The sequence below is a fragment of the Carica papaya genome, chromosome 3 (assembly GCF_054855325.1).
Source record: "Carica papaya isolate Zhongbai chromosome 3, ASM5485532v1, whole genome shotgun sequence".
NCBI lineage: Eukaryota > Viridiplantae > Streptophyta > Magnoliopsida > Brassicales > Caricaceae > Carica > Carica papaya.
Window position 1 is genome coordinate 31,321,244 of NC_142311.1, and position 13,770 is coordinate 31,335,013.

At 35.1% G+C, this 13,770-nt stretch overlaps 1 protein-coding gene across 1 annotated transcript; it reads right to left on the reverse strand.

Moving 5' to 3' along the window:
- Window positions 1-5,881: 5,881 nt before the first annotated feature.
- On the reverse strand, window positions 5,882-13,770 carry LOC110819923 (putative serine/threonine-protein kinase At1g54610). Its single transcript, XM_022049270.2, has 8 exons — window positions 13,250-13,770; window positions 12,691-12,975; window positions 12,265-12,582; window positions 9,825-10,052; window positions 8,752-8,852; window positions 8,429-8,546; window positions 6,118-6,545; window positions 5,882-5,932 (listed from the first exon to the last, which is right to left on the reverse strand). Exons 1-7 carry the CDS (start codon window positions 13,616-13,618, stop codon window positions 6,240-6,242), a joined length of 1,725 nt encoding a protein of 574 aa, XP_021904962.2. The 5' UTR covers window positions 13,619-13,770; the 3' UTR covers window positions 5,882-5,932; window positions 6,118-6,239.

Sequence of the window (13,770 nt, forward strand, 5' to 3'; positions counted from 1 at the left end):
CGCACTTAAAACTTTTAATACATTTATTTCTTTTAAATTTTCGGAGCCGTTACAGGATATTCCTATGAGTCCTCAGGGATACTAATTGGAAAATAAAAAAGAAAAGTAGTTGATGTTGCCCATTTGAAATTGAGATTGAAATGTTATTTGAATTATTGTATCTCTATAGGTTGATTTTTGAAACCTCACAACAGGAAATATATGCAATAAATGATTTTTACTTATGATAAATGAATTTATTTAAATCAAGAGTTCAATTGGTTGTTTTTATGATTTTTACCTACCTTCAGTTTCTATATCGGTGAGTAGTGTGATATTCTTACTGAACTAGTGTAGCTCACCCTTTTATTAACTATTTCAGATCAAGAGGACTAAGACCCAGATCTCAATCAACAAGAGGGTTGTGAATAGTTCACTACCCGAATTCCTTCAGAAGCTAGTGAAGGTCGTCCTAAAATGCTTAACATATAACACCCACCAAAACCTTTTTTTTTTCATTTTTTATTAATAAATATAATTATTTATTTTATTTTAATGAAAAAATAGAGTAAAATTGATTAAGGATTAAATTGAAAATAATTTTGAGAAAAAAGGGTGAAAAATTAGGTTTTGGAGGAATTTTTGAAAGAAAAATCAGAAACTGAGGGTCAAAATGTAATTTTAAAAAAAATTACCACGTCAGACACCCGGTCAGTAGTCCCGACCAACCAGGACGCACCAAGTGGTAGAGACACTAACGCGGGGGGAGCCACGTGAGCGATCCGCGTGCGCGCGATCGAACGGCTAAGGTCCATTCCCGCGCGCACGGACGACCCAAAGTGAATCTCGATGGACGGCCCAGATTGATCGTGATGAACGATCCAGATTCACTTTCTATTTAATCGCGATCGGACGGTCCAGATCAAACGCGATGGACGATCCAGATCAAAAGCGGATGAATATAAATAACCTCATCCGCACCTAAGCCCTAACCCTACCAGCCAGAACCTCTCGCCGGAGAAGACAACCCAGCCGCCAAGGAGCAGACCGCTGCCACCCGTCGTCGCACCGGAACCCTTTTCGACCGTCAAAAAAGGTAAAAATTTCTTATTTTGCACAAAATTCAATTTTAAGCCCACCCATGGCCAAATCGAAGTGAAAGAACCGGCCAATTGGCCGAAAAACACCGACGAAGCCCGGCGGCACCGTCGTGGAGAATTTCACAAACCGCCTTTGATGAGGGCCTTCCCGATTCCCGTTTCGTGTAATTTTTCTACCGTTGTGATCACTGTTTTCTTCTCTATAAGTTGATCAAAACGAAACACCCAACCGTAACGTGAGCCGGAGGAGTCGCCACACCGAAGAGTCCCGCCGTCGGTGAGTTTCAGTTTTTCATATTTTTTCGGTCCACCGATGCCTTTTAGGGTGTGTGCTCGCAGGAATCGATACAAAATCGACCGAATTCGGCCAAAAATGACTGAAAATGGTCAACCCGAGGTGAACTGCCATCGCGGGTAGCGGCGCCATCACCAGAGCACGACGGAGCCACCGTGCCAGATTTTCAAAATTGGTCGAGCGGGCTCTGGGACTGATTTTGGGTTTATTTGGAACATTTGTAGGTATTATAAGCGTATTTCAGTTCCCATAGAAAAATTCAGGGAAGTCAAGGATCGCCCGTAGGCGCAGTAAATCGTTTAGCTTTTTGGTGTCAAATAGAGTAAGGACCCCTCACCCTATTCCTTATCATAGAATTGAAGTTTAAATAAATGATAATACAGTATTTTGTACAAATTAAATAAATGTGCATAATTAATTACGGATTGCTAATAAAGCCCGAACCGGATATTGTTCTCTATTGATTTATTTTACAGTCTAAAAGTATGTTAGTATCTGATTTATCTATTTTATTATTTAAATGCATGTATTACTGCCTTACCTGACTATCATTTGATTTGGAATTTGAGACATGATTGCATTACCAGATGTATGTTTATTTATTTATGTGATTATGTTTGATTAAGTAATGAAGACTAAAGAAAAACAGGAAATGGGTGTGATCAAATAAACAGATAGAATGATAGCCTTACTAGATATCTTGGGAGATGGTGGACGAATCGGGTATACAGGGAACGCTACCGTGAACGTTGTCTCATACCAGACGGGGTATGCAGACTTTGTAACTTGGTGCTCATATCGGACGGGGTATGAGAACTGCCCGTTTCACCCTCATACTGGACAGGGTATTGAAGTTTAATGTTTTGACACTCATATTGGACGGGGTATGGGGATGACCCTATAATTGATATTGTTAAGGAAAATGGTTCACGTGTAGTGGGGACACCCCTATGAACCTCCATGGATACTAGTAGGCTGGTGAAATGAGAAACAGTTATGATTTGGTGTATTGTTAATGGATATGAATTTATGATATGTTTTATGTTGCTGATTGTTCATGAAGTTATAATTTGTATGGTATTATTATCTTTATAGGTTGTTTTTATAAATTCCGCTATGATAAGTGAACGGTAAATAATTTTATGATTGATAAATGAATTTGCTAAATTTAGTGTTCCATTAGTTGTTTTGATTTTATACTAACATTTACTTCTTTGTCGGTGATATAGTGTGATATCATTAGTGGGATAGTATAGTTTATACTTTATTTAACAATTTTAGATCAAGAGTACCTAGTTTCAGAGTCCGATCCGCAAGAAGATTGCGAATAGATGCTAGATACTTTCTATTTTCCATTACTTTTCTTATTTCTCGTGTTTTTTTTCATAGTACTCATTCTGTAATGTTGTTTAGTACTTTTAAATTATTGTGTAAGGAATGTGAACCTTAACATTTTATTTCGTTTCTGCACTTAACTTATTATATATTCTCTTTTGGATTTACATGATCGTTACATAGCATATTCCTTTTTATTTGTTTTCTTGATTTTGTTTATTCTTTTAAAATGATTATTCCTCTAATCTTATTGAGGATTTTAAATTATTGTATAAGAAATATAAATTCTAAGCTTTATTGTTTCGTTTTCAATTTAATTCATGACTTTATTTCCTTTTAAGTTATGGATCTCTATATATTTTGTATATCTCTCTCTCTACCTCTCTCTGTATATATCCACGCAATCATCCTCCCATCTCCTCTAGCCACTTACATATATATATAATTTGTTTCTAAATTTTCTTAAAGACTTTACATTTTCTTCAAATTTTAAAAAAATAAATGAAGTTATCAACTTTAGATGTCATTTTGCAATTCGATTGGACCCATTAGTTCGTAGTAATTGTTTTTCGATTTGGACAATAAATTCCACAAATTCAAGAGCAATCTTGTCCAAGAAAAAACAATGGTTTACCTTTGGGTCTAAAAATTAAAATAATGAAATAATAATAATATTTTATGCCACCTGCCAGAAATTTTGACCTTGTTATTGTGATTAGAGTGTTTGGTAAACTAGAAAGTTGTCTTAAATGGAAAATTTTAATCCCATGTCCTTATTTTATTCGAGCTGTCAAACTCTAGTGTTTGCGTTCCGTGCGTGTGTATATATATATATGTATGTACACACATACATACACACACACACACACACACGTATATACATATATGTTCGTCAAGTGCGGCTGTGACTTTGTTATGGATACTTTTAATTGGTTACATCCAACGAGCAAAACATGGTAATCATCGAAAATTACTTGCTAAAAATTTGGGTCATTTTATTTCTCAACTAAATATCTCAGCGAGAGACTATATACTTTACAGGTTTTTATTTGATTTAAGTTAAACTAACTAATTAAATGCATGTAAACTAACTTGGTTACTCCCCTTACCAAAGAAAAAAAATGATTTAATAAATTTATTATTATTATTATTACTACTTGACCACAAATATATATTCAATAATAAAATTTAGGTGCAATATAAAAATTAATTTGAATTTTTATTAATTTCTGAATAAATTAAATATGAATTTATAAGTAAATTTTGAGACAATTAATTTCTACTGTAAACAATATTTTCTTAAAAATATATGTAAAATTTAAATACTTTCTGAACAATTCATTAATACGTGCGTGTATATTACGAATATAAATATAATTAAAGATGAACATGTGACTTTGAACGATTCGTGCCGTGGGATTAAGACTACACAATAGACCATCTTAATCACGTATGGAAAATAAAAATGCCCCAAATAATTAAAATAAATCTAAAATTTTAGTAATAAAATATATTTCTTTAACCGAGATATTTGTGATTTAATAATTACGGTGTACATTACATGTTACATTTAGAAAATTAAGCATTAGGGGTTGATTTAATAACAACTTTTTATTCTTTTATTCTCTCTTTTGATATATTATGTGGCATTAAGTTAGATACATGAATTACGTAAATTTTTGTTTCAGATGCTAAGTGGATAAAAAATATATATATATATTTTAATTTTTAATATAATAAAAATTAAAAATTAAAAAAAAAATATAATTTATTATCTATCATGTGGTAATTTTGTATTAAAATTAAAATCTTTTCTTTATATGTCAAATGCTATATAATATAGGATATAAAAATTTTATCAAACTAAAAATAATTTTGTGTCTAATTCATTGATTTTTTTACAAACAGTCAGAGGTTGGAATTATGTTCAAAACTTAGAAATTTGCATTTTTTCCTTAAGAAAAGGGATAATGGTACCGCAAAAAGATTTGCCTATTTAATAAAGAGTAAACATTTGTAAGATGAAGAAATCAACCTCATCATATAGATAAAATGACACTTGACCAAAGTGTACAAGGGTTTTGAGCAAATGATCCTCAATTGAAACAATGTAGCAATACATTATATTTAATCGTCACTAAATCTTCTTATCACCCGGGTCCGAGACTTGTTTCTAAAGCAAATCTCAAAATTTTATTAGAGTGCTTCTGCACTATGAGTATTGGAGAAGACCCAATTGAATAACAAAAAGTATACCTTGTCAAGAAAGGAAATCCAACAATAATCTCCAAAGAATTCAAACAATCCTCGTATGAATGAAGTTGATGATGGTAGAAAATTCCTTTTAAAAGGATTTGACAGGATACTTAAATATAATCCTAAAGCATAATCCGTCTACCATTCCTCACCTTGAATTGAATATAACCATAAATACTCAATTGTTTCTAACCCACCCCCATCTACAGGAGCCAAAAGCGCACCTTACCTGGCACACAACACAACTTATCTTTCAAACTCAAACTTGGCTTTAGGCTCTAAAGAACAGAAAATTTCCCCTTCATTTAAATGTTTCCTCTTTGCCAACCACACTGTTCCATCTTTAATCAATATTCCCACAGAATTACCATTTTAATGCTAGCACCTAGAGGCAGCCAAGGAGTTTTAGTGGGAAATTTACTGACTTGAGTTAACCCAATATCCTAGCCAAATCGTCACCGTTAACTTTTTGTCTCACTCAAGTTATATATAAAAGCAATCTAAAAACTCAAAATTAGAATTTCGAAAAATAGTGATTGCTAACATTTTATTTTGTCCCTTACTATTATCTGCAATTTTTATATAAAATGAATTGATTGTTGTTGTTAAATTTTATTAAGGTTAATATTTTTAGTTACTGTATATTTTAAACTCCATTAAAAACAAAATGTATATAAACCAAAATGACAATGCCCTAAATCATTAAAATAAGTTTGACATGGATTTTTGGGCTTTTTATAAAGGGAAGTATGTGTTTGAGACATTTCGAGTATCCTTTGTTTACAGGGTAGTGAATTTTTTGGGACGGAATTATTTGCGAGTATTATTACTATTATCATCACCGTACAACGCAACAAACGAACACTACAAAAAATTGAAAAAACACAGCTCAGCAACAACTTAAACAGAAGAAGACTTAGAAGAGCACCTATGCCAACATTGACGATCAAGGTGAGCATAATATAACCTACGAGAATCAAAAAAATATCAGGATTTTCAGGACTAGTTTATCGGAAATTTCACTGACTTGGTAGAGTTCTTCGACACAGGAAGATGCAATGAAACATGTACAACAATGGATAAGCTTTGTCAAAATACCCAAAAAGAAAAAATATATATAACAATAGGAATAATGAATACAAGGTATATTACCTCTCAATGGAATTTAACTGGCTTTCCCGGCTCGGAACTAAGAACCACCGACTCAGCAGCTTTTGCCGCCTCATGAATTGTATCGAGAAAACAAGAAGCTATATTACATGCTCTCTCTTTTGCTAGATCCGAGTAGAACTCTTATCTTTCTCGGATTCCTTCTTGGATGATTTTTCATCACCTGCCGTGTGTTTCTTTCTCCTCGGAGCACCCACAGCAGCTGAGTCTACCAACGGGCCAGACCAAGTCTGGATAGATGCTTTGGGATATGAAAAATTTGTTGAACTGAATGGTACATCAGGGGGATCAAAAGCTGGATCAATATGATGTGAAGAACCCAAAGGATAACCCAGAGTTCCATCTTGGTGTGGAGGAGGAAATTTCTCACTCTTGCTCTTTGCATTTGCATGGGTTATAAGTCGCCGCCTCTGTCATTAGGCATGAATTGCCATTATCAAAGATGATTAACAAACCACATCAGACAGAACAATAGAAGTTTTTTCTTGAAAAAATTATCAATCTACTCTTTAAAACTATTAGTTATATTACAATTGCGTCTCAATTTTCTTTTTCCATTATAATTTGGCATGACTTGATAAAATTATTTCACAGTTAATAAAGCTTCTCTATAGAATCGATGGTAAATTTTTTCTACCTCATTTGGGTAACATAAAAAATGACTCAAAAAGCATAAAACTTCTATTAAAATTGAATAAGGACTCAAATCTACAAAGAAAAAATATCCAAAAGACTAATTATTGCTGGCATCTTCTTATTACCCAATGAATGTTAATATAATCTAAATGTTTAAATAAAATAAAGTTATTGTTCTTATTAAATTATTAAGGTTAATACTCAATTGTTATAACTATTTCAAAAAAAAATTCCAGTTGTTGTAACTTATATACTCTTTGAAAATAGAATATGCACAAGATAAAAATATTTTCTACAATTTCTATCAAAATATTTAGAATTATATATAAATAACGAATTGAAATTATTTTGAGTTTAGGACCAAATTGTAATTAAAAATTTCAGAAACTAATTGCAACATGGTTTGTAATTCATAGATAGATGCACTACAGAGATAGGGAAGAGTCACAATAAGAGAGAGAGGCAGCAGACTTAATTGCTCAAATCAGAAAAATAATGTGGTGCCTATCTACGTCCCATACTTCCACACATTCTACTATAAATAAATTAATACAACCGCAGCTACTTGGTTTAGACGTGTGCCAGAATGCTGACACCAGTTCTGGCAATTAAAACTCATCTACTGTACATCATTTGAAAATTTATAGATGGAGGTGGGAATCCTTTTGGGACAGCTGTAAAGTTGCTTTCGACATATCAACATTTTGCGCGCAAGATATTTTAAACGGTTTTCAAGAGTATATCATATATGTAATGGACTAATAACCAGATCTGGACAACTGCCACGTTCTTAATCTCTAAAAACTTGCCACAGATTTTTAATCATTGCCAAAGACAATCTTAAATTAAAAAATTAACTGAAAATCTGTTAAATGTCAAAAAGATAATTTTGTCAAAAGAAATTATCAATGCAGCTTTAAGCTATACAAGCTTAAAGCCCTAAAAAAATCACGGTTTGATTAGCATTTTTATTTTAACTTAAAACAAAAAGTTTCAAGTGATTCCACGATTACTAAAACACTTCATAGCTTTTCCACTTTTTTTTCCCTTCTCACACCAAACCAAGATCGACTAAGAAAGAACAACTCTAAACACGCTTGAAGTCTATGAGTCCTCTGCATTTAGAGATATTAATAGTAGCCAGCACAGTGTATTTGCCATTGGGATGTCCTAAGACCCGAGGCCTATGAGAATTTGACTTTCAGAGACCCGTTGAAATACCTTCAACCTCCCACCAAGTTCTAAAAATGTAAGCTTTCACTTTTTACTCTTCCATTAGGGAAAAGAATGCATGGTGTATGGTTTCTAAACTTTCCATTTGTTTCTGCGGAATGAGAAACTTTTGGAGACTTGGGAATGGTAGGTTAAGGTTTCCCACAACAAATTGGCTGGTTGAAAATTAATGCCTATATAGCGACCACTGTTATGATTCCTATATTGGTCACGTGCATCTATTTATTTCTAGACAGTGATAGAATATTCAGATGAGTGAGAAATATCTTTCTTGGTCTTAAAAAACAGCAAAAAATGTGGCTGAAAATAGAAAGGGTCAAAGTAGAATAAGTAGAGTATACCACATTTCAGCAAATGCATCCAGTGAGAATAAAAAAATGAGGACAAAGTAAAACTCAAGATCAAAGCAACTTATCTGACATACATCTAGATTTGCTTGAAGCTCGGCATTGGCTTCAGGAGCAGGGATTGCCCGCACAGCTCGATCGCGTGGACGGGATTTCTTCACCCCATCTGCATTAGTTTTGCCAGCTGCTCTCAACCTAAGTCATGAAGAAAGAAATATGTCGGGCAACAGATTAACTAGAAGGAGTTCCAAATAAAACTATAAATTGATTGGAAGATGGAAAGTTCTAAAATGTTTGCAATGTATTTTCTATCTATTTTGATGCAGTTCATGTTTCTTTTTTTTCCCCAAAATCATGACTTGAACTTCTCAAAGAGCATTGTCAGTGTTAGAGAGATCACCTTCTAGCTTCTTCATCTCTTAGCTTAGCATCCATCTCCTTGCTGGGAGGATAGTTTGGAAGACTTGAGGGATCACAGGCATAAGGCTTTGTTGTAAAGAACTGCAAGAAAGGGATCAGAACACCAGATATCAACATCAATGTTTATGGAATACCAACATGAAAGCTTTTCTCAAATAATTTACATGTCAATCAGAACTCAAATCAATATTTATTTCCAACCAAACCATTAAACTTGGTCTTGGAAAGGGAACACTATCCACTAGCAATTCACCATTTAATAGGTCATGCTCAACCAACAGAGCTAGGAGCCTTTAAGAAGAAAAAAAACAACAATAACAACAAATAAAACAACCTTGAGTGTTCTCATTCAGCGAGTTTGAACCCATAAACAGTGAATGAATATTTTGTATTTGCTATGAGTTCCAAAAAATATTCCAAGGAAAACAGTTTGGAGAAATTTCAGATACAAACTACAATTGGTGAGTCCACAAGATAAAATAAATTCCTTATTGCCAAATACTATGGCCTCGTTCTCGACATGGAAACTAGAACAAACATCAAGACTATAGCAGCCTTATGGTCTTCTTCATGCTTATGCTCCTTCAAAAGATGCAGCAGTTCTTTTCCATGAAAATCATTTTAAAATGCAAAGACATTTTCAGCCAAACTATAATAATGTTTTAAAAGTATATGTAAGAAATCAAAATATAGCAGCTTTTGGAAAACTTTCTTTGCGTAAAAATGTGACTAGAAGCTTCAGCAATGAAAGTAATTCTCAGACTGCATTGAAAGATGCAATAATATCCAGTGGCCTTGATCCATCCCATAACTGTCTAACAAGAAATGAGGTTAAAAGCCCCATCTTAGGCCTAGTTATGGAATTTCATGTTCATATTGATAGATGAAAAATCACATCAACCATCAAGAAACAGAATGTTATATGTATAAAAAGCTAACTTTCTAGTGTTCTAGAGGTAGACTAATGAAGAAAGCAGTTTTCCAGGTAAAAGTACATAAAAGAAACAGTAAAGAGACAGAACATAGTATGCATTTAAAGGCAGCAAAGCTCACTTCACTCTTCAATGCAGCAGTAGCAGTTTGACGTTCAACTGGATCAATTGTAAGAAGAGTCTCAATTAGTGGCAGCGATGATGGGGGGAAATCTTTAAAAGTCTCCACTATACATCTTTTGTATGATTGTTGGGGCTTAAATATGGTTGCATGTGGCAACTTTGACTTTTTCCAATATTCTTCAGAAGGAGAACCACATAGTTTGAATATCTTGTGCAATTGTTCCACCTGTAAAAGCAGTAGGTAAATAATAGGAGAAACAGATACTATTGGTTGCATCCACAACTACTTTATATTCCAAAAAATTTGTAGCATCCACAACAGTTGTATGGAGGACAACTTTGTTTAGAAGATTCCAACAACCCAGCATAATTGCTCCACATCTTGTTTCTAGGAACAGGATGAGCTCTAATCATGCAAGCAGACTATTGATGTCAAAATAGTTTGGTAAAACATTATGAATATAGTTCTAATCTCTTTAATTTTCTGAACCCACAGATATCAGAGTCTTGAATATTGCTTTGTTATAAAGCACTTGAACTCTTTCTTTTACAAAAAATATGCTCTAGACCTCTTATATGTCTCTGAGCGAGAAATCCTTTCAAAATCTTAATTAGCAAAAGAAGGCATTGGAAGCCCGGCATTTATAGACACCCATATGGTAGCAGTTTGTGGAGATTGATTGCCTGAGATTGGGACTGATTCATGAACATGGTGGTTTTGAGGGTTGGTAATGGACAGTCTGTGGGTCTTTGGGATGATGGGTGGTGCAACAAGAGAATGTTGAAAAGTTGGTTCCCTCACATTTACTCTTTGTTCAGACAAAAAGCAGTGGTGAATGATCTTCTGATTTGTTAATTAGGTAACCAGGTTGCTTAGAATATTCAACTCTTTAGAAATCATAACTATTTAGAGTTTGAGGAGTTAGTGGATTTTATGGCTCTTCTAAATGCCAAATTGACCCTCTAAAGGATGAAGACCTCAGATGCATCTCACCAAGAATGGGGAGTTTTGGGTGGTCTTTTTGCAAGAATTTGTGTAACCAAAATGTTGAGGCCTTCAGGTTCCCTTGGAAGAAAATCCATAAGCAAGTATTTTTTATCTAGGGAGGAGCATGGTAAAGAATTTTGACCACGGATAAATTGACAAGCAGAGGCAAAATCATTCGTCTTAGATTGTTTTGGGTCACCAGTTCCACGCCCTAAATATTTCGTTTATAGCTTGATGACATGGATTTGGGAGTTTTGTAGATTTTCTGGTCTCTAATCTCTGTAATTATTCTTTTTAGTGGGTGGCACCCCCTTGGGGCCTTTTAATAATATCTTCACTTTCTTCTCTCAAAAAAAATCTTAATTAGCAAGATAATGATACGAAGGAATAAAGGACTAAGTGCTTATGAAAATGAAGTAGATAAAAAAAAGAAACTTATTGCGTTGGCAGGGGAACCTCAAAGTATGAAACTGGGAAAGACAATATCAGCAAAGTTCTATCAGTTTTTGCTCAATAAATCCAATTTGATAGGAAGTTTTTTATAGGAACTGCATGGAATGTACTGACAACAAATTGAATGAATAAATCTGGAAGAAGATAAAAGTGTTACTGCAGCTGCCATGAAAAACAAAACCCAATATTCCATGGAAGTTATATCCAAGATATTAAAATTTCACTAATAAGTATCTTTTAGCCCTCAATCAAAGATATGATGAAAGAGCAAGCAAATACTGATCATACCTTTCATTATTTTGGATAGAGAATAACTGCACAAGATGTCTAAAAAGAAAGCAGTGATGACTGAGGGGGTGAGGGGTTGTATAGTGGAAACAAGACCCATAGATTATGATTTTTAAGGACCGCAACATCACAGGACGTTAATAAATCCAAGATTATTCATCAATCCTAAACAATATCAAATAGTTTTATGTCTATCCAGGGGCAGAACCCCACCCCCCCAACCCCCTCACCCACCAACTTAAGCTTTCTTGGTTGTAAGAACTGATTTTAGAAAGTTTCAAGCATACAATCAGAGCCTTTTTTAAGTACTGGTATTTAACTTAAAATGATGAAGAAAACATCTGTTAAAAACTCTATATTTGCTAATACGTTAAAGGTTATAAATTCTATATTTTTTCAGAAGTAAATTCCCATTTTACAGAAGAAATTAAAATCGAAAACTAATTTAGATTTAATATTCTTGAAGATTGATGAAGGCTATTATGTAATCCGGAACCAAAAAGGAGATGATAACCTTTGACTAAACATTTTTATTTTCTAATCCTTTAGTATAAGCATGCAGTCATTCATACCCTTCAAACCATGCAAGGATCTCCATCCCACTCTCAAGGTGGTTGGCTTAGGGACTACTTTGGTCTATGTACAGAAAGGTTGAGGGGGATATCAGAAGCTTGGTTTTATTGAACAAATGAAACTTCTGGAGAGGTACCTCTGTTCGTCCTGGCATGATAGGCTTCCCAGCCAATAACTCAGCTAGGATACAACCAGCACTCCAAAGATCCACACCTACGCCATAATCAGTAGCGCCAAGAAGAAGCTCCGGGGGCCGATACCATAGGGTAACCACCCTACTAGTCATCGGCTGCTTGTGATTAGGATCAAAGAAAGAAGCCAACCCAAAATCAGCAATCTTAAGAACACCACCATTGTCTATAAGAAGATTCGACCCCTTAATATCACGATGCAGCACATGGCGGTTGTGACAGTGTTCAAGCCCTGATAATAGCTGGTGCATATAACATTTCACCTGCAATATGAAGGTATCAAAAGGTAAGTAAGAACACTAAGGAAGGAAATTAACCGAAGAAGAAAAAAATGAGAAAACAGGAGCACAACTAGAGAACAATTACAATACCTGAGACTCTGTGAACTTGATTCCTGGGCTTGCAGCAAGTCCTGCCAAATCATGCTCCATGTATTCAAATACAAGGTACAAACTACATGACATCCTTGAAGTTACCAAACCTTCCAATTTAACAACATTAGGATGATCCAAGCGGCGCAAGATCAAGATCTCCCTGGCCATGAATTTAACACTCTCAGGCTCCAAATTGTCGAATCGAACCTTCTTCAATGCAACAATTTTTCCTGTCAAAGTATCCCTAGCTTTGTACACATTACTATACGTTCCTTGCCCAATCTAGTAAAAAATCATGCAGAAATTATAAATCAGTCAACACATTTTTCATCCAGTAATTTAATATACATGCTGCAGTCTTTGTTTCTCTCAGCAATAACCATACTACCTAACCAGGGCAGAGATGGCTACTTATAGAAAGTACCAAAAAGAAAAACAGTTGCGTTTCTTCTTCCCTACATTTTCTCGACAGTTCAACACTATGAAACCAATTCCAAAAGGACACTAAAACTATTTCTGTCAAAGAAGAGTGGAAAGAGATAATAAATCTTTTTACCTTATCAAGTTTCTCAAAGGTGTCTGCTCTGCGAGGCGTCCAGCCACTTATAGCTTCACCAGCGACGGCGGAGAGCCAAGAGGGCCAGCCGGCAGCCACCTGCTCGCCGTGCACGTTCTTTGGCGGATTGCTCAGACGCGGATTTGGCCTTGACGACCGCCTCCTGTCTTTCTCCCTTTCCCTGGGCCTCACACATCCTCCATCCTCCCCGTCCTCTCCCTCCTTTTGTTTATTGCCACCGTTCCTCACCTCCCCCTCCGCGTTAACCCTAACCGCATCATTCACTTCCTTCTTCCTCCTATCTCCCTCTCGCTCTCTCCCTCTCTCCGCAAGCCTCGCCGATGCCTCTTTCCCAAACACGCACCCCATGTCTCCCTCTATACAGCACCACGACCACCAAAACACTCATTTTCCATCACATTGCCTCACCTTCAAGCCGCATTTTCCTTCCATCCAAACACCACCATGAAAATGACAGGCTCAAGTATAGTACCGCAGCTAAACCAGTGAACGCAACACTG